This window comes from Sinocyclocheilus rhinocerous, unplaced genomic scaffold, assembly GCF_001515625.1.
Source record: "Sinocyclocheilus rhinocerous isolate Xijiao unplaced genomic scaffold, SAMN03320098_v1.1 scaffold792, whole genome shotgun sequence".
NCBI classification, from domain to species: Eukaryota; Metazoa; Chordata; class Actinopteri; order Cypriniformes; family Cyprinidae; genus Sinocyclocheilus; species Sinocyclocheilus rhinocerous.
This window is the reverse complement of record NW_015626872.1, coordinates 171,677-198,341: the sequence shown is the minus strand read 5'-3', so window position 1 is coordinate 198,341 and position 26,665 is coordinate 171,677. Positions and strand designations below refer to the sequence as shown.

The following is a 26,665-nucleotide window of genomic DNA, read 5'->3' as shown; positions in this document are numbered from 1 at the left end:
TAGAGGACGCAGTGTCTCGTTCCCTACTCAGGGAACCATGGTTACATAAGTAACCTGAGACGATTTCATGAATGATGGCACGAGTTAGCCATTAAAAAACAAATAGCACGACTTTTTTTTTTTTTTTTAAATCAAGAGAGAGTCTGCTGCACGGACCCAGAGGCTGGAGAAAGTAAAAATAACATGGCTTTTATAACACAGCACAGCCCTCAATCCTGTTGGGCCCTTCAAACTCGGTCTCCGAACGTGGTACAGGCCTATCAATATTCCTGTCTTACGATGCCCTTTCATGAAGGCCAAGCTGGGGTGGGCTGGATAACTAAGGTACATGCTGGAGGAATTTTCTGAAACCTGACCAGCAAGCAAAGCTGCTCGCAATCGAGTCTGCCTGCCAATGTCTGTGGCAGCGCTTTATATATTATACACACGCTGCAGCGCAGACACTGGAAACATTAAATGATTGTGTTCTGTTACATCTTAATAATTTAAGTCATCCTTTTTGTTGGCTCTAAACCGAGACGGTGGTTATAATGCATGTTTGCCCCACACTGCGAGGTGGATGGCGTGGATCAGGAAAATGTGTGCTGATAATTACGGGTCCTGGGATGACAATGACTCAGTTAATTGCTCTTACCTTTTCTTGCCAAGCTGGAGCCGCATGTCAGCGTTGGAGGTGAAATTTGGCTTGTTGTTGTTCAGCTTCATTGATTGCTGTATTTGCTGATTTATGATTCATGTAATCCACAGCCGACAGGCCGTACTAAGACATGACGCTCACAAACAACATTGCACTGTTATAAAAAAACACAAGAATACAAGTTTATAAGTGGTAGCTAATTTAAAGACAAGCACATATAGATTGAACCCAAAATATTTTTCTCTAGTCGTTCACAAATCGGTGCCATTGCAGATGAAATGCTGTATCAGCCTGATCGCATTACCATTAGTATTTTATTGATATATAGACACTTTACAGTATAGAATCCCACCATGACCCTAAATCTGACCACTCCTCAACTATTAAAACAATGTCATATGCAGATAAACATACAGTAATACTATGTAGATATTTTTAATCAGATGTCCCATGACAAACAAACTAAAAACTAAATGATGAAATAATTAAATAATGATAAAATTAACTTTATTAAATTAAAAGCGATGAAAGAAACTATTCATTCCATAAATTCAATTTTCTATTAATCTAAAAGTATTCATAAGCGTTTATATTTCTCTGTAGATGTTCATACAGTAAATGTTTTAGATGCTTTACTAGTTTACTTGTGTATATTTCTATGTGCAAAGGTATGATAATGTTTGCGTGGTAGAAGCACATCATTTTTTCCAATACATGAGACTTTAATAATTCTGAATGTATTTCCAAATAATGTTCTAGTTCAAAATTTATATAGTTTTTATGCCACCTGTGTCTTAATAAGTAGATACTAATGTAAATACATATTTCTATTCATCTATTCATAGAATTTGTATATCTGCATACAAGCCTTCCGCCTACTCCATCTAGATGTATATAACTTTATTGTGTATGTGTGTATGTTTGTACACAGAGCTGCTGAAAAACGCAACAAATTCCTTTTGTTTTTGTACACACAGTCTGAATTCGAAGCAACTTTTAAGTGGATTTAAACCTTCTTGGATTTATTTATTAATTGAAATTCAATTTTAAATACAACATTTAACATCAGAAGTGTCCACACAGCAATTTCTGATGTATTTAAGCCATTTACACTTCATTGAAGGCGCATTCTGTTGAGATTGTATGCTCCCTAGGATTCAGTGGAAATTAAAAATCACACTTTCAGCACATCTCACCAGGAAACTGAAGCAATGCTACGCTGATTTTGTAAAAACATATGCAGTGATTTGCATTCCCTTGAGAACAGGTAGGATACCGTTATTGATATTACAGCCAGTAATGCAGCACAAAAATGGATCAGGAATGTCGTCCTTCACACGATTATGCCAGTATCCATTCACTGAGTGCCAGAGGAGCTCCTAAAACGCTGTACGCTTTGTGAACGAGGCCAAGTCCACCAATCGGTCTTGGCATGGCCCAGCGGGCTGCGGGAAGCACTACAAATTGCTCTCATCCACCGAACCTGCCAAATCCCACAGTCAGAGGACAAATGTGATAGATGGTCCGTCTTCTGAGCTGTCAGTGGGTTTATTTTACAATTAGACATCTCCAGGTGGTGTAGCTAAACAAAGAAGGCTCGTCTTCAGACGTGAATCCTGTTTACGTCAGACTCGGGTGAGTATCTGACAGGTAGGGCTCTCATAAATGTTGCCTGAAATCTCATTATGCCAGACCTTCGCCCCGTTCCTGATGGGGGTTTTGCCACACGTCCTTGACGCACAGATACAGGCGTTGTAAGAATCGTAATTGCATTGGGTGATTTGTGCTTCAAAGCACAATGACGCTAATTCAAAACAACTTGATCCTTGGGTAAACTAGAGTATGTGCGGATATGAATACACATATATAACAAATGCCTTTTGTTACTATCATACTTATGAGGCGATTATTCATGCTCAGATCCCTTAGTCCCCAAATAAATGAAAAGAGCTTAGCTCTGCAGACTCATTAAACAGACAACGGCTAAAACAACTCAGAACAGATCAATGAAGCACTAGCTTATCATACTGATGTTTTCAAATGAAAGCCGCAGCGGTGAAGTGTCAAATTGCACACTTCAGTCCAATTAAATTATCATCTACACTGCATTCAAGGCAAAATATGATTGTTTGTTTTCAGAATGCGAAGAATCTCATAAATTCCGGCCCTATCTATGGCAGGCTGTCTCCAAAGGCAAATCTACCTGATTAAAAATAGACTCCGATACTTCAGCAGAAGCACAGGAATAAACTCAAAGTCCCTTTAAGGCAAGTCAATGTGCTCGGCAGCCATCTTATTGTGCAGCTATTTCCTATTTTCATTATGCGAGTAGCTCTATCTATTGCAAATATCTGAATTGGGCCAAGACATTTGGTCAGGACTGCATTCCAATACCACGTGCCTTCAAGTCAGCGATAAAATCTGACAACAATGCTTTGGATGTTGCTTCTATAACTCAAATCATGCTAACCCCCCCCCCATTTTTCTATAAGTGGTCAGTATCTTCCTCCTTATACTGCCTTATAAATCTTACCAGTGTTAAAGGTCCCCTGACATGCTTAGAGACTTCTTTTTTTCCTCAATGGAAAGCATATTTACACTGTTTGAATCGTTCCCTGTCCACTATATAGTGCACTACGTGCCATGAGAAGCTGAAGTACGATGTGACATCAAAAAAAATCGTTGAGCCGTTTTGGCGGAAGTGACGAACTGCAAGCTTTGAATGCTTATATCTTCTAAATGCTAATTTTGTCACTGTTTTGGAGCACACTGCCTTATAGATAACCTTAAGACTAACATATTGATACTAACACCCAAAAAACTTTAATTTTGATTTCATGGGGACTTTAAGGATTCACCTGATATTAACATTCTGGCTCATACCAATTACCTGATGGTGGGTAACAGACGAACATCTTAAAATTAATATCTTAAAATTATATACTTTATCTTAATAAATAAATAGCAATCACAACATAATAATGTCTGGTGTAAAAAAAAAAGTAACACTTTATTTTAAGGATCAGTTCTCACTTTTAACTAGTTGCTTATTAGCATGCATATTACTAGCATTTTGGCTGTTTATTAGTACGTATAAAGCACATATTAATGCCTTATTCTGCATGACCGTATTTTAGATCCCTTAATCCTACCCCACACTTAAATTTAACAACTACCTTAACTAACTATTAATAAGCAGCAAATTAGGAGTTTGTTCAGGGAAAACTCTTAGTTAATTGTGAATATGTGTTCTCTATTCTAAAGTGTTACCAAAAAGTACACTTTTTAAATTATTAGTGTTTTTTAAGGTCAACTTTAAGTAAGTGTTATATGATGAAAAGGTAACCTAAATTAAAAAATTACGAAAATAAGCATGAAAGATTGAATATCCAATATAGTCCATTACCTGTAATTTAAACTTGAATCTCTACTATCATACGATAACATATAGTAATATTTCATGCATCCCTAATCAGAGATTTTACATCCTAACTTAGATGAAAAGATGAAAGTCAGAGCAAGAATAGAAAATGTAACTGTAAATCATAAACTGTAACATCAAAATGCTCGCGTTATTTATTCCCAGCACATGACAATACAACATATAAACAATTTCATAACTGCCCCTCGAAACGTGTCTAAATCTGTTTTGTCCTTAAATTATTATTTTAATTTCTCAGCACAAGCGCACTGTCTGTTTAACACAATATTCAGAGATAAGAGCCTCATGTACGATCTGCAAGGAGAAACACAACGAAGAAATAAAAGATGCAAAAAAATGTGCCTGCAATACTCAAGACAAAACATCAGACGAGAAATTCACTTCTGAAAATTGGAATCCTTAAACGAAGGCACTTGACTTGTTTTGTCTCTGAGGAAAGATGTTTTTAGATTATAAAGATTATAATAAAGATTGCAATGCCATTTCAATAGCAAATGTCTCACGAGAAACCATGCAGCGTCAAGTGCCTGACAAAACATTAGCTGGAAGACAGGTAAAAGGTTCGTTACATAAGAGAAGGCAATGACTGAACAGCCTTTTAATAACAGCACAATGTTTGCTGGGTATAAACCATTAAAGACTCATAAAAATCAGAACTGGAGTTTTAAAGCTTTTAGTCCACATCTACCAGCTTTGATGCCATCTATGTGCAGGGGTTTCAGACTGAAGGAAGCGAAGGTCGGGGTTCACAAACAGACACTACAACAAATAATAATAATATCAAATCATATTTTACATATAAAATTATATATTAAAGGGGTCATATGATGTTGCTAAAAAGAACATTATTTTGTGTATGTGGTGTAATGAAATGTGTTTATGCAGTTTAAGGTTAAAAAAACACATTATTTTCCACATACTGTATATTATTGTTTCTCCTCTATGCCCCGCCTTTCTTAGAACGAGCCGTTTTAGGTTGGTGTGGCTGACTCTTAACTTTTATAAAGAATATCTCTTTGGATTTGAGACTTTAGTCTTTGCAACTTTACAGATCTTCTTTATGCTTGTAACACTCCAAAGAGAAATGAAAAATTTAAATCGCATCATATGACCCCTTTAATATATTTAGAGGTCCATGGCATCAAAAAGCTTAAAGGGGTCATGAGCTGAGAAATCAAAATCACTACATCACTGCCTGTTTAGCCCCACCCACCGATTCAAGCAGATAGTGGGAAATGACAAAAGCAGCAAACGCAGGTCTACACAGAAACCAAACGATAAACTTGGTCCTTTGTTCACTTCATTTTACAGCTGATTCGTTTACAAAAAGATTGAAACTAAAAGATGATGCTGTGCCGAATATATTATATCTGATATCGCACCACACTAGTGTAACTGGTTTTATTACGTGATCACTATTGCTTTGTCCGTTATTACAGATCGTTTGATACATACTGAGTATTTATGCGTTTTTAACCTAAAAGCAGCATCCATCTGTGAAGGATGTAGGCTGTCAAACATACACAACTGTTAGCCAATCATAGCAGTGGGCGTTTACTTCCGAGTCTACAATCCGCCACACCTATTCAAACAGAGCGTTCTGATGAGGGGGTTAAAAACAGGACAGAACATGGTCTATTACTTCTAGATTATTATGTTTTTGGATGTAAAAATCTTGATAATATTATAAGTGTACCTCGGAGAACAGTACAAAATAATAATAAAAAAGGCAATTCATGACCCCTTTAACAACCTCTGTGCTAAGCATCCTGCAATACGCAGATTTCTGTCCAATCACATGTGAGAATACATTCTGCAGGTTATCAGCAAATGGTTGTGATTTACCTGAAGCTTATTGTCTGTTAGTCCTCGAGATATAGATCGCTCTTTTCTTCTTTTAACAGGTTGTAAATTGAAGTTGGCTCCTGATGAATGCGGTGGTTTAAGTCTTACTCCATCAGTTTCAGTTGGGAACGCAATTCAGGATACCTGTCAGCAGGCAGAAGATACATTAGCCTTGTCGTACGAATGGGGTTTAATCATGTACATGCAGCCAAGCGCCTCATGTGGGCTTCAATTCACAAATATCCCCAGAGCTTTAAAAAGAATAGCCAGGAATGATGACAAAATCATAATCATCACAGATGGATGAATCAACTGCGCGTTTAGATAAACCTGCTGTGTGAGGATCTGTTGGGCGAGATAAGACTGATCTCTCTTTCTCTCCGCGAGCTGCAGGCCTTGTGATTATCTTTGCTAAATCAAACGCGTGGGGATCAACTTTTGTGTGTGGGTTGAACAGGACAGAGCTGCACTCGACGCTGCTGCGGGGTGGGAAGATACATTCTGTTACTAAACACATGTATTCGATCTGCATCCAGTCAGTCGAGCCCGTCTAACTGAGAACCGCCAATAAAGACATGCACACTGATGCGCGCATGTCACGGGATGGCGGCGCATTGTCTTTCAGCTTGATTAAAACACGAGAAGAAGTGACGTTTATCACGCCGCTGTCAGATGAGATACATGGCTCTGTTGGCACGCATCCATACATACAGCAAAAGGACACACGTATACACTTTAGCTATTATTCGAAGGATTTCTTCAACAACCACACAAATCCTACCCAGTAAGCCATCACTGAGACGGATAATAAAAAAACTAATTAGCCTCCTTCCCACTCCTTTTTTTCTGAATTATTGCACTGCGGTTGTGGCACGGCTGATATTGAACGCTCACAGGAAGGTGATGATCACGAATGTAAACACTCAGCTGTGAGATTAGCGAATATGAGAGCTTAGAGCCGCCTGGTCATCCATAGATAAACGACCTTGGACTGAAGCAAAGAACCAGTGCACTTTGACCCCGAGCTAGTCACAAAAAAACTGCTCTCCCACACTTCGCCCTCAGCGTCAACAGTCTGATCCAGAAATTACAGCCTTGCAGCTTGACTATCCTTGATATGAGGCCCGCAGACTCACTGGTAGCCTACGTAATGCAGTTCTCGTCCCGGGGACCATCTGATTCCTCAAATTACTTTCACAGGCTGTCATTTCTTACATAAAACATCCCCAGATTTGGGAAAGTTGCAGGTAAGAGGCGTAGAGAAAGCGAAACGGGGAGCAACAATGCCTTTGATAGCAGAACAGGCACGTCTGCTTAAATGCTCGGGGAAGCTCAAGTGTGTCAGGACTACAGATCCTTTGGGAAATCAAGACTTGGAGAAAGGCAGACGCTCTGGAAAGATCCCCAGCTCTAAGCGCTGAGATCTGACATTTTGAAATGTGAAGTTTTGGACCACCTGCTGTAAACGGAGGTCCATTCTGAGGCCAGATTGGAAAGAGCTGTGAAAGACCTCATTTGTCTTGTTACATCTGGTGCTCGGCTCTTCTGCTGAGAATCTCTCCTGTAATGAGATCAAGCTCTGAGCGATCGCTGTGTGATGTCTATGTCTTAATTCATCTTCTGACGCTGAATTATGCAGCGCAGATCTGTTCTTCGCAAAAGCTGTTCTAGGAAAAATAAATATTTGACATCATTTCCAATAGGCTTTAGGACCCGTGGAGATCTTGTAAAAACTTTCATTAGTGATTTGAGGGCGAAAGGCCACGGCGGCTAATCGGAGACTGACGGTGATGAGTGTGTGGGGTGCTCACAAAACAGAAGAATGGGTAACACTTTATTTTGATAGTCCACTTTAGACATTCTGCTAACAGTAAGTAACTTTGCAACTACGTCAACTAGCAGTCATTAGAGTATTAGTATACTGTCTGCTTAATATCTTCTAACACTTTATTTTGATGGGTCCACAACATACAACATACTGAGAAACTTTGCAAGTATATGTCAACTTATTCTACCCTAAACCTAACCTAACAGTCTATTCTGAGAGTTAGTAGGCATGTAGTTGCAAATTAATGAGAATTAGTTGACATGTAGTTGCAAAGTTACTTATAGTTAGTAGAATGTCTAAAGTGGACTATCAAAATAAAGTGTAATCGAAGAATGTACAACAATTTTAGATGTTACAAGATGTTTTAGTGCTGAGAATGTCATCTATCGATTCGAAGAAACAGAAACATTACTTCTGCAAGCTATAGGGATTGTTGTAAAAACTTTTTTTTAAAGCATTATTAATTTAAACATTTCCACAGGCTGCAGATTCAGACTTTTAAAAGTACATTGGCACAATCTTTTCCTCTGAGTAATGAATGATTTACTTCCTTCACATAAATGATTAGCTCGATACATGACATAATAGCTATTGTGAATTTCACAGCTTCCAACAAAATGGCCACTCTGACCCTGCAATGCAGTCTATGACAAAGCCGGAGAGTTTAGCTTCTCTTAGTTCAACAACTGCAGCACAAAACAGCAAGTTTAGGGTAAATTCAGGTAAAGAAATGACAGAACATCTTCTCCACACGACTGGTGAAGACTTCAAGGGACAGTTTTACTGCTGTATTTACTGTATGATCAGTCACAGAGCTAGTCTACATCCTGTCACTCGCACATTAACATTTGCATGTATTGTTGCCATCCTAATATTGCTGTCAGGAACAAAGACTGTGTGTCACTTTCTTTCACCCTAACGTTCCACTCAATTCTCAAAAAAAAGCAATCTTTTTTTGAGCTTTTGTCCCCCAGGACTTAATTATTTCCAACACCTTATTATGTTTGTCCCTAGTCAAAATATTGTATCCTCTGGCATCATCGCTCTGAATGCCAGCTTCTCATTTCTGGAGGAATATCTCCACAGTGTGGTGGGAATCTATAAAACATTACTGAGACATGCTTTTACTTCTCACATTGATTATTTTATACAACAAATGCTGTTATAATGTGCTCATACATTAGAAACGGAGATATAAATGAATGTTTTTGCTCACTTTGTGGTGCCTTTTTTTATTATTTGATTCTAACAAATCGCATGTCTGCAGTTGCCCACGGTTTGCGAAGATCATCGGTCAGATCGTATTAGCAACAGCTTTATTTATTTATTTATTTATTTTTAATAAAATAACCTAGTCGTTTCTTTCAATATTTCATTGCTATGATGTTTGTATCGTAAACACTTGCGAATCCTATTTTTACAATCTTTAAATATATACAGCTAGAACGACACTTGAAATTTACCTTCATTTTTCTTCACACATCGCTTGTCTTCTAAATCATTCATCTGTCCTCACACATTGGTGTTTTCAATTATAAGGAGTGTTGAGAATAACGTCAGTCAACTGAGGGACTGTCGCAGTTTTGCAAAGTGGATAAAAATCATTTTCACACAAAAATTAGGCTACAGTTGTTGTCAGTGTTGGGGGTAACGCAACACTGACAACTGGGGGTTACAAGTAACGCGAGTTACGTAATCAGATTACTAATAAACAGGATGGAAATTAATCGCTAAAGTAGAGATTGAGAGTTAGCCTATATTAAAGTGCCAACAGCTCATTTCGATATTTTTAACCATCTTTTGAAATTCTGGTAATGTTACAGAGCCTACTGATTCATGTAATTTTATCTAACTGGGTGGAGTGTTTTGTAGTGAGACAAACCACTAAAACCACCTAAAATGATGTTATGAAGAATCTGAAATCTCTAATTAGTCCCTTCATGTGCAGATATTCCGTTTCCGTATCTACATAGTTTTTGTATCTGTCCACTGATTGCACATCTATCGATCTGATCTTTATGAATACTGTGTAGCTACCTAGTATATTCTCATCATTTGATATTCTGCTTTATTGTGTAGGCCCTATACTACACAGGAAAGTACACGTTCGGACATTGGAGCTTTAACTAGGGATGTTATCAAAGCCGAAAGTGAATCGAATTCATTTACCAATTAAAATGGTATTTGCGAGAAAATTTTTATTTTGATTTGAGAAGTTTCTGCAGTGACACTCAAAAAAAAATTAAAAATTTTTTTTTTTATATATATATACCAAAAAGAAAGCGAGAGAGGGACAGGGGCATTACAAAACATAACAGGAATGGCCTATATAACTCCATAGTATTTGCTTCAGGGTCATATTGCAGTTTGGTGTTGATTACTTAACTTTACGAGTTCAAGCTCATTGTAGTTACCAGTTCTATGAAGACAGACTTCTTGTGGGCCTACACTGTAAAAAAAAAATCCGTAAAATTTACGGTAAAAAACGGCAGCTGTGGTTGCCGGAATTTTACCGTAAAAAATACGGTAGCAACGTTTTAGGTTTTACGGTTTAACATTAGGTGTAACACACAACCCTAACATACAAAACTGATAAGAAAAAACTAAGAAGAAAGTTATTTCAACAAAAAAACATCAAATTTGAATTGTAACGCAGGGAATTCTGGGAATGTCAATTTACGGTTAGTCACTGTAAATTATACGGTCTTCTTCCACTTCCAAAAATGGTATACTACCGTAAAATTAATGTCCAATACATGTAATGTCCAATACAGTTTTTCACCGTGTACAGTAGGGGAATTTACCGTTAACCATTTAACAGTCTTTTACCGTTAAATTCACGGTCATTTTTTAGTGTACTGTTTTACGAAAAAAGACAAAAAAAATTTGTTTTGGTCTTTTTTTTATTTTTTTATGTCTACTGTCGTGGCTGTTGTGGACTTGAGACTTTTGTTTTGACCAGTACTGAAAAACACTGTTAAGATTATATTTCAAAAGTATACCTTAACAATGTGTATTCCATGAGTATTTGTTGTATGGATTCAATGTCTTGAGGATATCGTACACTTGTGAAACTTGATGCTATTCTTCTCTCTTCTCAGGTGCATTTTACTTCTGTTCGTCAGAGTCGGACTAAGATGAGGAAAAGCAGCAGTAAGACTGGAATGTTTTAACCAAACCTTCATATTTGGACTGACTTGAGAAATGAAGTCATTAATCAATCAGGGATTTTTAATGAGCACTTTACATATGATTAATACATTTGTACTTTTAACTTATACTGAAAGTTTCATTTCAGTTTTTATGTTTGATTTTCATCCTTATTAAATAAGAGTTGTCAGAAAATGATTTGGCCAGTTACTTGTTTTTGTTATTTCACACGATATGGGAGCTTCTCGTTATTTCTAATAAATCTTGATTTTATTCTTCTGAAATGTCTGCATTGTTTTATATAACCCCTTTATTCTGGCTTTATGATCTGTAGATTGGGACAATATGTACTCTGAGCAGAGTTGATTTAACTCTGGGGATTTTGCACTTGTTTCTGTTATTAGTCATACAGCCCTAGCAGTCATATGCGGTTGCGTATGAACTACTATATGAACTCTGTTAAAACAAGCATTACAAATATTCCTCTGCAAACTTTTATTGGGAGCAAAGTATTTTAGGCTCAGACCCTGAGCGTTTCAGGAAACCTGTTCACCTGGAAGCGTCGCACCCTTTTTCCATCTCGCAGCTCTCCAGTGACACAGGAATGGACTGAAGACGTGTTCGGTGTGTCTACTAGAACCACAGCTCTGTTATAAACAGTAAAGTTAGGTGTGAATTATACATGTACTCTTATCAAATACTGCAACATCATCGCTTTTCACCTAACATTATGATCACAAACTCTGCCTGCCAGACAAATACAAGAGTTTAAAGACACACCCTGCTATTGTGTATCTGGATATTTGAGCCATTAAATACTCAAGTCTTTCACAATCACAGTAAACGGACAATAAGGGAGAGGAAGGTAACCACAGGAAAAGTCATGAATATCATACGTGGAAGGACTTGTTTCGCAACATAGCTGACGTGGGGTTTGTTTTGATATGCAATAAAAACTCAAGCAGTAGAGTTCAGTAATCATGCTGAAATATCTCTCACGTAAACTCATGGCAGTAATACCTCACATTAACCACTGTTTCCAAGTTTCTACCACCATGGAAATGCAAATTACGACTCCTATTATTAATTCATTAGCACTGTCAAGAAATCAGACAACCTGTGCAACAAGCAGAACAAGACGGCGCAGATGGACAGCGGGTCATGTTTCCCATCAACACCTGAGGTGTGAGAGCCATATCAAATGATCCGAACACCTTCAAATCACACAACCCTGAAGAAACCATTGACTGCGGCAGAAGAAAACATCCTCTTGTTCCTGACACTGTGACCGTCCTGCTGCAGAATATGGAAAAGATGCGCTTTAATTATCCTTTAACAAGGTAATGTTACCGTTGAAGAAATACTGGCTACTGCGGTAAATACTACAAAAATCGCATGTGATAGTTGATTAGAACCTCCTGAAAAAATCTAATATAAATAGGCACGATAAATAGGGAACACTTAAAAGACACTCTGAGCAACAATTAATTCCACATCATTACATGTTGCTCCCTTCTATTTAACAATAAGTCTCTGTCAACAAACTAACTATAGAATCTTTATCCAATAACTCATTTTCCTTTGTTTCCTAACCTGATTCTAATGAGTAATCAGCAACAACCTGAAAAGAAAATGTAGTATATTTCACAATAAATCATTCATATCCTTAATGTGGCAAACCCTCCCTTCTGGGTGTCCTTTAACTTCACAAGGAGAGTCAACAAAGCCTTTCACAATAATGGACCGGCTATTGTTGACCTACTGTTGATAACAAAAGAACAAGAGGCTCTGGTTTAAAAACACTCTCATTCGGATTTCTCTAAAAAAGTGGGATACTGTTGCCACAGCATTTATATCATCCTGCACAGAAGTGTCGTACAGCGCCATCTAGACGACACAATCATCATCTTCAGCAGTCACACAAATACAGAACAGAAATTATGGAGTTTTTAATTTAATTTATAAAAAAATGCATATACCCACTGAAGCTGAACAACATCTACCACTTATTTTTCCTTGTGGAACATGTACTATCTGTGAGACTCTTTCAGTTGTTTGAACAGAATAAAATAATATTAACAGGCAAAGAGACATCTTCAACACAAATTTAACAAACACAGCCAACGACATCTTGAATATAAAAGGAAAAACAATGGGGAGGAAAGGAAATATCAGAAACAAAAAGGTAAGTGCAGTAATGATCCCAATTGTATAAAATATTATTTTGCATTTTTTTTTCTTTCATCTTCTGCAGTTTCCTGCAGTCAGGAAACGAATCAGATACAGCACATTTTCTCAACACGTTCATGCAAGCTGATATATTTGAAAGTACAAATGGAAATATATTTATCTCATAGGTTATTGGTTAAAATATGAAAAAGAGGATGCGAGTAAACATCATTTTGATATGATGTAATAGCAAATAACTCAAACCCTCAATAGTGTTGTTTTTTTTTTCTGGAAAAAAATAAAAATAAAATGAAGAAACTACATTCATTTCCATGACCACGAGTCCACGTCTTTAAAAATGAAAAGAAAATGAAAAGAAAAAGCAACCTCACTTCAGCACTGCCTGTTAAGTTGAGTATTTGTGCCTCAGGAAACACACACAAATAAGATCCTAAAGTACACATACGACAAAATACTGCATATCTACTAAAGACTGCATTAGGTAGGTGGACATGGTAGCTAGCTGCCATGATACAGGAAAAAAAAAACTCCCCACATTTCCCTTTGCCCAAGAGAAAAAAAAACACTCATTTTTCCATCTGTGAATATGAAGCTGAAATAAGGAGCAGGTTCACATTTTAAGAGCTAATCGGTGTTAAACGATGTTTGGCAAGTCCATATCTGACCTGTCTTTTCAGTCGAATGCAAATGTTCAAGACTGGGAACAGGGGAATCTCGAGCACACATCTGATACGCATGCGTGACATTACGTTAATATTTATATTGGTCATTGGCCGGTCATTTGTTCGGTAACACAAAGGGGGCTCGTCTATTTGCTCTCCATCCACGTTCAGCCCAGAGTTCATAGTGATGGAGACCTTCTCTGCTGGGTTACACCCACAATACATTTCAATTTATAACTTCAAGTAGGCTATATTAATATATGTGTGTGCATATATCTGTGAGTGTTTACCTAATCATGTAAAAGGCCCACCGTCCCTCCTTCAGAACAGCAACCTCTCTCTTTTCTCCTCCACCTCGCATTTGTCTCACCCCGATTCTAATCGTTACTTCTTTCCAAAATCCACTGACTTTCATCTCACCTCACTATTTGGCACCTTGGATTCATTAACAGGTGATGTGGCTGCAGCAGGTGCGTGGCTGGCGGGGAGAAACAAAAAATGGGTTGAGGTCAAAGGTCGCGACATGGCTGCCCTAGTCAGTGGCGTTCTGCTTGTCTCTCTCCGCTGTGACGGGGACGGTGTCCCCTCCATCTTCAGTCTTGACTCTTTTGGTGTCAGGCTGCTCTGCTTGGTCTCCGTTCTGCCGTTTGGTTGGTAGAGACGCTGAGGCCGAGGCGTGGGTCGCCAGCATGTGCAGAGAACTCGCTGAAAAACAGCAGACGGATCGCGTTAGCTGTGCGCAAGACACGCTAAAGCAACGCTCTGGGTTCAAAGCTAGAAACTGCCAACTATATTACATCAGTTTTTAAAAACACACAAATGTGCTGATGAGAAGTCTGTGATTTTTATAGATTCATAACCATATAGAGGAGTGTGGCCCAGAAGCCTGTGAGCACTAGTGAAAATGTAGCTCTTTTCCTGTTATGTGCAAACTGTCCTGACTGCGCTAAAGCTAACATTAAAGTCAACCACCGGGGGCAGAATTTCATTTCTTTAAAGGGATGAATGGTCGGGAAGCAACGTGTAGTCTGACATGTTTCTTGTCCAGGACACAACAAGATTTTAGGAGTCAAAATCGTGTAATCTGACACAGTGACTATCGTGACCGACAAAAATATCGTGTAGTCTGAACCCGGCATAAGATGTCTTTATTGACATTTCTGCATCATAAACACTAGTCCTACTCACTTGCAGAAAAAATTTGAATTCTAATTATTTTAATAGTGAGATGATTATTTAGCAAGATTACTCACTGATGTTGGAAACATCACAAATTTAAATGGTTTCATGGTGCTCGTTGTTGTATTTTAAAACACAATAGCAATGTTTGCAAATGACATTATCGGCATTTAAAATAAAATGATCCCAAACGTTACTACAGTGCGTTGCCGCAGTACCGCGCAGTCAGTGAATACAATACAATACCCTTCCACCAGCAGTAGCCTACGGCAAAACACACTGTTGATCACATGAAACATTTTTCTGAGTAGTATGACAAGTGAGGTACAAAGCTATGTTTATTAGATAAATAATTGGTTTGCAGGCAAATGTTACACCGCCACTATGCTTTTGGATTTTTTTTTTTTCTTTTGTTCGAGCCCATAAATTTAAATCAAGCCATACGCGTGTTCTGTCTTGCGGGTTGGTCACGAATTTCCACGATTTTAATATTTATTGTTTCTTTTCCCAAATCCTCACCCTCTAATTTCGAGGGGTTAATTGCAAAAGCAGGGTCTTTTGCAATTATTTTTGCAAAAGACCCTGCTTAATCGGCCATCGACAGATTTAATCGATTACATCTCTTATCGACAATTAACGGATCGTCGCTTAATCGTTGACATCCCTAAATTCAACTGAAAAATATAAAAATATTAAAGGGATCATGAACTGCCTCTGTTTTTTATTTTGTATTGTTTTCTGAGGTCCACTTATAATGTCATCAAGATTTTTACATCAAAAAACAATTTAAGTAATAGGCTATTTTCTGTCCTGTTTTTGACCCCCCTCATCAGAACGAGCCATTTGAATAGGTGTGTCGGATTGCAGACTTGGAAGTAAACGCCCACTGCTATGAGTGACTTGTATATGTTTGACAGTCTACGTCCTTCACAGATGTGATTTAGGTTAAAAACGCATAAATACTCAGTACATATCAAACGTTCTGTTTAACAGACAAAGCAATAGTGATCACGTAATAAAAACGTATAAAAACAGTGTTGTGACATGACTCTCGGATACAATATAGTCGGCACAGCATCGCCTTTTAGCTTCAATCTTTTGAAAATCCCATTAAAACATGAAGATAATGATCCCAACATTCATTTTAACGTTGGGATCAGAAGGAAGGCAGTGCAAATACGTTTTTTTTTTCCACAACCCGGCACTGCACAGCACCTTGTTGTCTTCAGAGCCATCTTTATCGTTTGGCTTCTGCGTAGACCTGCGTGTTCGCCCCTTGTAAACACCATGTGCATATTGACATTGATGTCAAGCTTCTTCTGCAAGGTGGCGCTTATCCACACTATTTCATCAGAGTAGAACATTCCAAAAGTTGTCGTTTTGGCAGACTGCCTTCAATATTAGCTGTTTTTAGACTAACGACAAAGTTTTGAGTTCTGAAACTTACAGGATGTTTTATAGCACAATGACCTCTTATCTGTCAAAAGATCAAGGGAATTTTGTTTTCTCAGTTCATAACCCCTTTAAAACAATGTAATTCACACTTAGAACAACACAATTAAAAAAAAAATAGATCTAAGAAAGATACAACTAGATGTAGTGCACTGAAACGTGAAATGAAGGGACGTGTGGATGTAAAGGAAAAGGATGCATTAGATTTGTATTAAGACAAAAATAAGTAAAAACTGTAGTTGAAAATAAGATATAATTAACCACCCAGCTCTAATAAATGTACTAAGTTTTGCCACATAAATTCTGAAATGCTGGCTGTAATTATAATGTAAATACATGGCGATAACACAGACGTTGGTTCCTGACCTGTGTTGCCAGATCCTTGGACAGCAGTGACCACATGCGTCCCGTTCTGAGTGATGGCCTTGACAGGCAGCTGATGCTGGCCAATTGGAGCCTGTTGCACTATGGTAACGGTCTGTATTGGGCTGGATTGGGACATCTGAAGAATGCGACTCGTCCCACCTATAGAAGTGGTTGTAATAGCAGGCACCGGCTCCACTTTCACTGAGAAAAATGTAAAAACAGCATTAAAGATTAGCCGTTCTCTCTGACATCTGAAATGGTTAATGTACATCCAGCCTGTCTTAATCCAAACCCCTTCACGATGATACACCGGCTGGATATACATTATCCTGCTCATTACATGGCTACTTGCCACATAAGTAAAGAACTGGACGTGAAATATTGATTAGAGTTAAACTCGAATAAAAAAAACGTTCAGCAAGTGGCTTTGAGCCAAGATGGACGAACAAATTCAGACAAACATTTAAGGAATAGTCACTAGCGGCGAAAGCCGATGGTGTTGTCGCCTCGCCTCGGCAGCGTCGGACAAAAATCTGCACTTGAACACACCCACCAAATAAATAGATACATGGACAAAAAATAGCATCTAAAGGCCGGGAAACACCAAGCCGACTTCAAAGAACTAGCGGCGAAAGCCGATGGTGTTGTCGCCTCGCATCGGCAGCGTCGGACAAAAATCTGCACTTGAACACACCGCACATAATACAGCCGACTGCAAACTAACACGTGCGTTCTGGAATGAGCGGTCTATATCAGCAGCTATCAATATTATATATTCGTCATTTAAAAGGAGAAACCGAAGCAAGGATATACGAGATGTACGTAGATATACAAAACGTAAACAAAGCAGCGCTTGCGTACCATTTTAAATATCAGTTATGTTGATAACTTTCTTCATTTTAATGGACGTTGTTATGAAAATATTCGCATATTGGAATGCTTGGGTAAGATCACGTAACATTAGAACAGCCTTCTCTCTGTGCCGCCTGCATTTAATTGCTAGGTTTCATCACTTTTGCTTTAATTCTCCTGCACAGACTCGTTCGCTAAACTGAACATCCAATCAGAGTTCTCACACTCGCCGACAGCCCCGACGCCGATTCAACATGTTGAATTGGACAAACTGCCACCGACGTGAGCCCGATGCGAGGCGACATGTGGATCACACCAAACAAACCAGTCCAACAGACGCTCGCCGACCTTAAAGAGTTGGGAGAAAACTGGATGTGTCAGATGCGCGTCATGTGATCGGGTTTTAAAGAGACAGCGCTGCTTTTAAAGTGCAATCTGCTGCAGTCCGTCATTGATGTAAATCAATGAGAAATCACTCACTGCTCTGCTCGCTGATTAACTTTTGTAACTTGAAAAAAAATATATATATATAAAGAATATATGTTTAATATATAAGTTTTAAGTCCATGCAGACCTCTAATTCTGCATGCTCACCTTTGAGCTCTCCGTTTTCATGCGGTTCTGCTTTAACGATGCTGGACTGGGTAAACACAGGCTCTGGCACGTGTGTGTTGGCTGTAGACAGTCCGGTTATGGTCGCAATGGAAACAGCAGGGATCTGATGCACCACATGGAGAGTCTGCATGACAGGCTGCTGGGATGTGGGAGTGGACACCGGTGTGGCGACGGCGTAGGTCACAGGTTTGATGGTCTGCGGTAGCTGCCGCTGAACTGTGATGAGAACCGGTTGGGTGTTGAGAGGCGAACCTGTGTGGAAACATAAGTTTGGTTAAAATGCAGCTGACCAGCAGTGGGAAAACACAATCTGACAGTTGGGTTGCTCTTTAATGTGCTCTAGAACAATGCCCCACACATGATGATTAGCATCTCTCTAAAATATAAAGGACGCTACATATTTACAGGTTCATTTATACAGCAAGCAAACAACAGTAAATGTGATACTACAAGTCTAATGTGCTGTTTTAAAATTAAATAACTGAAAAAGGGTGGAAAGGACCATATGTTTATTACATTAAACACATTAAAGGCTTCCATAATTTCTCACTAATGAATTTCCATGACTTTTCCAGGCATTTGTGTTATCTGGATAAGGATGCTTCAAAACTGATTTGATTCAGACTGATTCACCAGTGAACCAACCAATTTGTGAACATTATACTCAATACACAATTCCTATACTACTCTTAATTTCAGCAAAGGCCATGTTTTAACTCGTGCATGAGGAATGACCTTACCTGGAGCATTTTGTGCAAAGCAAGCCTCTTGTATGACTGCTAATTTGGGCTGAACGGCTGGAGTAGGAGCGGAGGCAGGCGTGGGCTCCGGGTCCATAGGAACAGGTGAGCCTTCTCTTGATAAACTGTCGGGAGTCTGAACGCCGCTGGAGTGGGCCGACAGTGCCCCCGTGTGGTTAGGAGACGCTGGAGCGCTCCTGAAATGAGACAGGAAGAAAACTGTATGAATAAACTCAAGGTACATTGTTCATGAAGGCCTGTTTGCTTAAAAGCACGGGAAGAAAGCATTCAATCTCTGGGACCCACACCACCATAAAAGCATATAAGAGCGATTTAAGTCTGTTTGTTACAAAGTGTGACTACAGCAACTTAGGAACAGTTCATCTAAAAATGACAATAGTCTTACAATAACAACAAGGGAAGAATACTAATGATCACCTGGATGAGAGTGGCCCGAGTGGGGTCCTAAAACATGGCACACCGCGCGGCCTGCGCTTGCGGAAAGCTTGTTCGATGAGCTTTCCCTCAGATGAGGGGTCTATTCTCCAGAAAGAGCCTTTGCCCGGCTCCTCTTGAGATCGGGGCACTTTGATAAAATAGCGGTTTAAAGACAGATTGTGACGAATCGAGTTCTGGGAGAGTAAAAAAAAGCAACAAAAAGGTTAACGTTTTGTCTGAGATTTAGTCTGAGATTTTCAGAATGCATCGCGATTCCTCTGGAATCGATTCGGAGCTTAGATTTTAACAGCAGATGGCGCTCTAATCTAGTTTTTATCCGCACACTCAAATGCTCATGAAGAGGAGTGCTAAAGAGCGCTTGTGCCTTCGGCTGAGTCATGTAACGTTAATTTCACCAGTGGTGGACAGTAACGAAGTAGTTTTACTTCGTTACTGTACTTAAGTACATTTTTCAAGTATCTGTACTTTACTGGAGTAGTTTTATAAGTTACTATGTATCTGGATCAACTAGCCGAGTAGACAAATATAAATGTTTATTCATTCATAACCATGCTGAAAATAAGCCAGTAATGTTAGCTGATGCATGGTAACTACAGTAATTATCAAAGTGGGAAGTGATGCCCTCTGGGGGCATTTAGTAAGAACAGGGAGATCTTGTGAGCGCGTGCGCGTCTGATGCTGTTAAAAGTAAGTTACTAATGTCGAATTTTAGGATTAATTATTGTAACTGAAAATCCTATTTAGGTCAAAGCTGTCAGTTGTTTATGAACTAAATCTGCTGTAAAGGGTGACCCGTTTAAGCCCACTGAAATGCTTGATGCAGACACATTAACATCAGAGTCTCTATGTTTTAGGTCAAAAAAACAATAAAATAGCTCATGCAAGTTCATCTTCCCCGCTGATGTAAGGTTAGCAGTTTTACTAAAATGCTATGCATTTAGCCCTATGTGACGTCTGTTTTTATATTGTTTGTCAGCACACATAGCCTAAGTTACTATGTATCTGGATCAACTAGCCGAGTAGACAAATATAAATGTTTATTCATTCATAACCATGCTGAAAATAAGCCAGTAATGTTAGCTGATGCATGGTAACTACAGTAATTATCAAAGTGGGAAGTGATGCCCTCTGGGGGCATTTGGCCAGGGGTGTTTTTACACCACAGACAAGGTTTGAGAAGAAAAAAATCATTATGAAAATCTAATTATATTTTCCTTATTATATTCATTATTTCCTTATTGGTTATTTTGGAAAAATCCCAGGTATTTTAAGCAGTAGGATTATAAAAAAATATATGCTAATATAAAATTAAATGATAAAAGTAGCCTATATAAAACTGCAAAATAAACATTCATCTATCAGTACTTTTTACTTAAGTACATAAAAAATCAAGTACTTTTGTATTTTCACTTGAGTAAAATTGAAAACAGTACTTTTACTGGAGTAATATTCTATTATACGGATCTGTACTTTTACTCAAGAACTTGATTTGTGTACTTCATCCACCACTGAATTTCACCTCAGCTCAGAATGCTTTTATGACGCGAAATTAACGTAAACACAGCCAACTGTGAACACCCTTGTAATTCGCTTCAACCTTTTCGAATTTTATGAATGATTATTTTATGTTCAAGTGGGTGTAAGGATTTGGAAACAAGCAGAGTACGGATGTTTCTAAAGCATGCAGCGCCATCTGCTGTTCAAAACTAAGCTCAGAATCGACTCAAAGAATCACGATGCATTCGGAAAATCTCAGAATCGATGCCGAATCATTTCTCGATTCGCGATGCATCAATTTATTTTCCCAGCCCTAGCACCGCACCCTTACTCCGGCTCTGTGGCTTGAGAGTTTGGTGTCGTGTCTGTCCAATCTTTCAATAACAGCCTCATTGAAAAGTCTGCATTACATCCTGACAGCATGTGTAATGTGCACTGAAATGTGCCAAACAAACTGTAAGAGTCAGACTGAAACAAGCAACAGCCATGCTTAAAAAAAAAAAAACACTTGTTTCAAATGTTGAGATCCTTCAGAAGGGTCTGCAGAGCTTTAGGTGCTACACACAATCAGTAGAGCAGAGGTTTGGAGTACTTCTCAGTAGGGTTGGGTACCGAAACCCGGTACCAATATGGCACCGGTACCTATGTAACCGGTATGTACTAGAACCGAATCAGAACACAGATTTCATTGCCATGCCTGAGTGATCGATTTAAATATTTGTCCTCTGGTTCTCCGAAACGGACGTAAGAAGCATCATCACCGCACGTGAAAAATAATAATTTCCCGACTGAGAAAATGCACATGAACTCAAGTCGGAAAGCTCTAATAATACAAATCCAACACATCTTTGTAGTAACGAGAGTGTCCATGTTGTTTTCACATTCCGACTTAAAAGCACAACTCGGGAAATGAGAGCATCCGAGGAGCGCGTGAATGCAGTAATTACACTTGCTCTGATGGCAGCAGGTAGCCTTCCGTTAACTAAGCTAAACATGCTTAAATTAAAATGCCTAAAGCTAAACTTCCCTTGTATTCACATTTCTAAACCTGTTGTCCAACAAAAGAGAACATTATAACCTTTTTACTCCACAACACCAGTCAAATGCTTCCTTTTGTGATCTGATGAGGCTTCTTGTCACAGAATGTGGCAGAAAATATGTTCCATCGGCTACTTTAAAAAGAATACATAGATTAGCAATGGGTTATAAATATACTTAATTATTATGAAAATACCAGAGATGGCTTGAATAACACAGATAAACTAGATTGTCGCAGTCGAGTGTTTATTGTCTTTGTTTTATCATTCAAAACGTTCATATGTTCTGTTTACTTACAGCTATAATAGCAATGCCTTTGTCCATATAAGGGATTTCCTGGAGGGTCATGAGTTCCGCTACTTCTGTGACTGGATATGTGGATTTTCTGTGCGAGGGTGCATCCAGTATGAATGAAACAGACATCATGTGTTTATAGTGCTAACGGCCAATCCATAATTTTTTGGGAATATTTATTTCTTTATTTTTTAATAAGTATCGATTTGGCACCGGTATCGAAAAAAAAAAAAGATACCCAACCCTACTTCTCAGCTCTTTGGTCATTAAGGGACAATAGCTTTATCTTCTTTAACTTATAAATGTAGATGAACATGCGTTGATGTACCCATCAGTCTGACAGAACAAGTTTTATATCAAAAGCACAAAGAAAGCACTGAGAATCCTCATGGTATGACCTCTTTAGATATTCTCACTAATTCAGAAAGCTACTAACAAGTGCTTGTTACACTCAACTCCATAAAAAAAACTGTTACTATCAACACTGTATAAATTTTGTGGATCTTCCTAAACAAGAAGTTAAAAAAAAAAAAAAAAGGCAAAATAATAATAAATTAGTCTGCCTGGGTCTGCTCAACAAGTTCACCTCAACCACAAAGACATACAATAGCACTAAAACAATGACTAATTACATTAAATGACTAAACAGTCTCAAGACCCTGCACACAGAAGAGCTGATTGACACTCACTTGCCAGCCCTTGTCTGCCGTCCTGTAATATGGATAATTCTTAGTAATGTGGGTATATATTCCATTCAGTGTTAGTTGTTTGTCTGGTGCCATTGTGATGGCCTGAACAATAAGCTGTGCATACGAGTAAGGAGGCTTGGAGTCATCCTGTTAAAGACAAGAAAGAGAGCATTGGACAGGTTACTGCATTTCAGATTTGACCAATCTGTTTCAGAAATGTCCACAGGAACAGTGATAAACAAGTAGGGCTGCACGATAAATCGCATGTGATATTTAACGTGCATCTTGTCAGTAAAGCCGTTCTGTAATCAGCGGTAAATCTCTATCACGTGCGGGCTTTCACATGGAGCAGCATTAACTACACAGAGCCGTTGTTCACCGACAACCTGCGCAAAACATGCGCAAAATATGATCGTGGTTTTGTGCAGCTTGTCAGTGAACAACGGCTCTGTGTAGTAAATGCTTCTCCATGTGAAAGCCTGCACGTGATGGAGATTTACCGCTGATTACAGAACCGGCTTTACTGACAAGATGCGCATTAAATATCGCATGCGATTTATCGTGCAGCCCTATAAACAAGACATCATTATTCTACATGGCAGCATGCATTTTTAAAACATCTCGTACTTTTGGACTGTCTTCTCCAGATGCTTCCTTGTCATTTTCAGATTGGGAGTTTTCATTGATGAGATCAGCTGTGAGACCCCGACCCATTTTATAACTGGAGAGTCCCGCACCTCGAGGACTTGACGGACAGGAGTTGGCAGCGCTGAAGAAAAATTACAAAAAATAAAAGCATAATTAAATCGGAGATTTAATAGACTTCCTAATGACACTTATAGGTGCCCTCTAGAAGCCTGCGTTCTGTAAGTGAACGGCGCATTACTGTGCCATCCCAAAGAGGCACACAATCACTTTCACAGACTTTTACATTAACGGTTTCCTCCTGGTGGAATGCTCTGCCCAACTCAATCCAAGCAGCTGAGTCCTTAGCCATCTTCACGAAAAGGCTAAAAACACATCTCTTCCATCTTTTTTTGACTCTCTAACTCTAGCACTATCTATTTTAATACTTGCACTCTCTATTCGTTTTCTTTTTTTAAAAAAAACAAACAAACAAAAAAAAAGGAGCCCTCTAACACTAGCTTTCTCTATTCTATCTACTTGTTTTCTTTTTATTTCTTAGTTGCTACATGTACTGCATTAGGTTAACCGAGACTTGTCACAGCACTTGCTTATTAAAGCTCTTTCGTTGGTTTTGATTGCTTCTGTTGTCCGCATTTGTAAGTCGCTTTGGATAAAAGCGTCTGCTAAATGACTAAATGCAAATGTAAGTATAAGGCCTTTGGAATAAAGGTCTGTATGAGATGATGAGACAAGAAGTTGAAGCAGATGCGCTTACCTGATTGTACCTGTTGGAGACGGGAGGGGACTCATCAGGTGGGCGATGTTGTCTGGAATGTTGATGGTCAGCGGCGAGATCTGGGGTTGGACCGCTTTCACAGGAGACTCTGGCGCGTTCCTGCGGTCTCTCTTGTCGCTGGACAAGGCAGTGAATGTAATTTTGATATTTGTGCTGGGAAATCGGAAAGTGCACCTACAAAATAGGGAACAGAGTTGGAATTTCAACCACTTACGCATTGATGGTGTAGCATATTAAAAATACAGCAGACATGCTGATACACAAATCAGCCAGCAACAGAATACAAAAGTAGAGCCGGTTTATATATATGGACACCAGCTTGACCCGATTACACAACAGACACATTTTACCATAAGAAATATATTTGAACCTCTAACCACCATTCAACACAATAACCCTGCGGTGCGTTCACATTTCACACCATACATAAAGCATGTAAAAAAGTGCTCAGCTGTGAACTAAGTGGAATTAATAACTATGATTTGAAGTGAAGCTCATCAGATACAGACGCACCCCTCTGCAACAATAAAACACAATGTCATAACTTGCCATCCATCATACATATAAAAATGGAATCACTATAAATGTAAAAAACTGTAAATGAATGCACACAATGCAGTTTTTTAATCACGCACGCAACGCCACTGAATGCAAGGTCAAATACTGCGTTAAAACGTGTGACTACAATAGACAAAAACTATCATTAATTAGAGTGCATAAAACATGAATTATATTAACCAGGCTATTGTTTCGGATCACCATTTCCGATTCTTTCATTTAATTAGTGCCCCAAGCATACGTCATATTTTATTAACTTGCAAGATTTGGGTCAGCTGAGGGCATCAAGTACTGAATGAACCCAACACACACTGACCAGAGGATTTTTATCATATTGGCAATAATAACAGTACTGCGGTCGTTCGTTATGCTGGAATCTTATAGGAAAGATGCCATTAATATCCTTTAGGGTCGGCTCCTAAAGATAACGACAAAAGCAAAAGTAACCCTCGAGCGTTGTGACTAGTGTTGTGTAAACAGACTGAGGGGAATGGTTAGCTGTTGTGCTAATCGAAGGCTGCAGCGCGAGACGTGCGTTAGTGGCGGTTGTCATAATCAACACGTGCTGCTCGCGAAACAAAACAAATACCGCGAGCGATCGTCGCAAACGCCTTCACGCGGCTGGCGCTGATCTAATTCCTACCGGCAGTCGTTAGCTTACATGCGGGGAAGCTGGAGAGGAGGAGCCCCTCGTCTCTGAAACACCCCGTCCACGAACACCCCGTTTTTGCCGAGGCATCGAAGGTAGAAATCTCCGCTTCCCGTTCCAGCCTCGCCGGCGGAGAAAATCTCGAGGTGCCTCCGTGAAATAAAGCTCGAATGGCCCATGCTCACGTCCACGGAGCCTTGTGACGAATTCCGACCGATGGTGACCGAGCGCTTCTTCATCAGATACTCGAATTCTCGGCCCTCGAGCCGGGCAACAACCGACCCCGACATCCCGCTCACCGCCATCTTTATTATTTCTCTTGGCGGAAATTTGAGACTATCTAAATGAAGCAGCAGGCGGCTGATACTCGGTCGGGAGGCCTGCTTGCAGAATTTAGTGGGGGGATCGAATCAAAGGATGAGAAATAAATACGAAGGAACGTGCCAGCCCAGGGACAACGGCTCCAACCCACAGCCGCGACAGAGAGAATGAAAAAACGATCAACTCTACCAAACAAACCCTGGAGGCGGGGCCGGGCTGATTGACAGCGGTAGCGACCAATGGCTCTGCGGCTCGGGAGGACAAAAATGGAATCCACCAATCAGCAGTGAGAGGAACACGCGTGTAGCGCTGAGGGTTGGTTGCGCTGTGTGCCGGCTGACACGCAAGTTCTAAGAGGCGGATTGGCGATGCTACAGAGTTTGGCTAGTGATGCTGTCGGTTCATGGCATCCTACACACAGAATAACACACTTAGACTACAATGGTGGTCGTAGATTTTATGGCGATATAATAATCCACTCATCTCCACAGGACTTCGGTTTTCTTGGCAATAATCGTGTTTCGTAATTAACGTTACGCTTATAGGAGCCCAGCTTGGAAACTGCTCCATTACACCGTTACAGTCTACTACTCTGTATTAAAGGTGCTTTCGTAATGTTAGTATGCTGCATTGCAGATTAGAGATGAATCATATAAAATGCAAAATCTTCGGATCATTTCAAGATTTTCTTTATACCATACACTTGTGAACAACAAATCAACTTAAAAGCAGAATCTACTTTGTAAACTTTGCCATGTTTATCACGTTACACGACGATA

The 26,665-nt window shown here is 39.2% G+C and overlaps 1 protein-coding gene across 4 annotated transcripts; it reads right to left on the bottom strand.

The window, feature by feature from the left end:
• Positions 1-652: 652 nt before the first annotated feature.
• Positions 653-26,234, bottom strand: foxk2a (forkhead box K2a). 4 transcript variants are annotated; one of them, XR_001637531.1, is made up of 11 exons: positions 25,578-26,234; positions 24,338-24,532; positions 23,563-23,704; positions 22,936-23,082; positions 19,397-19,590; positions 18,959-19,155; positions 18,198-18,470; positions 16,752-16,952; positions 14,045-14,459; positions 5,925-6,068; positions 653-791 (listed from the first exon to the last, which is right to left on the bottom strand). XR_001637531.1 is itself a non-coding variant. In XM_016527062.1 (9 exons), exons 1-9 carry the CDS (start codon positions 25,868-25,870, stop codon positions 14,287-14,289), a joined length of 1,815 nt encoding a protein of 604 aa, XP_016382548.1. In that variant the 5' UTR covers positions 25,871-26,234; the 3' UTR covers positions 12,844-14,286. The 4 variants fall into 4 exon arrangements, 1 of the variants encoding a protein (XP_016382548.1); XR_001637530.1 differs by lacking the exon at positions 653-791 and adding an exon at positions 4,213-4,838; XR_001637529.1 differs by lacking the exons at positions 653-791; positions 5,925-6,068 and having other exon boundaries at positions 12,844-14,073; positions 14,125-14,459.
• Positions 26,235-26,665: the final 431 nt, after the last annotated feature.

Bases quoted from the DNA above. Each gene is read 5' to 3' on its own strand.
- foxk2a (XM_016527062.1), bottom strand. From the start codon at position 25,870: ATGGCGGTGAGCGGGATGTCGGGGTCGGTTGTTGCCCGGCTCGAGGGC. The intron at 19,156-19,396 runs GTGATCATTAGT...GTCTCATTTCAG, and splicing joins CTCGGGCCACTCTCATCCAG to GAGCGCTCCAGCGTCTCCTA. The intron at 14,460-16,751 runs GTCAGGAACCAA...GCTGTTTTTCAG, and splicing joins CCAAGGATCTGGCAACACAG to CGAGTTCTCTGCACATGCTG.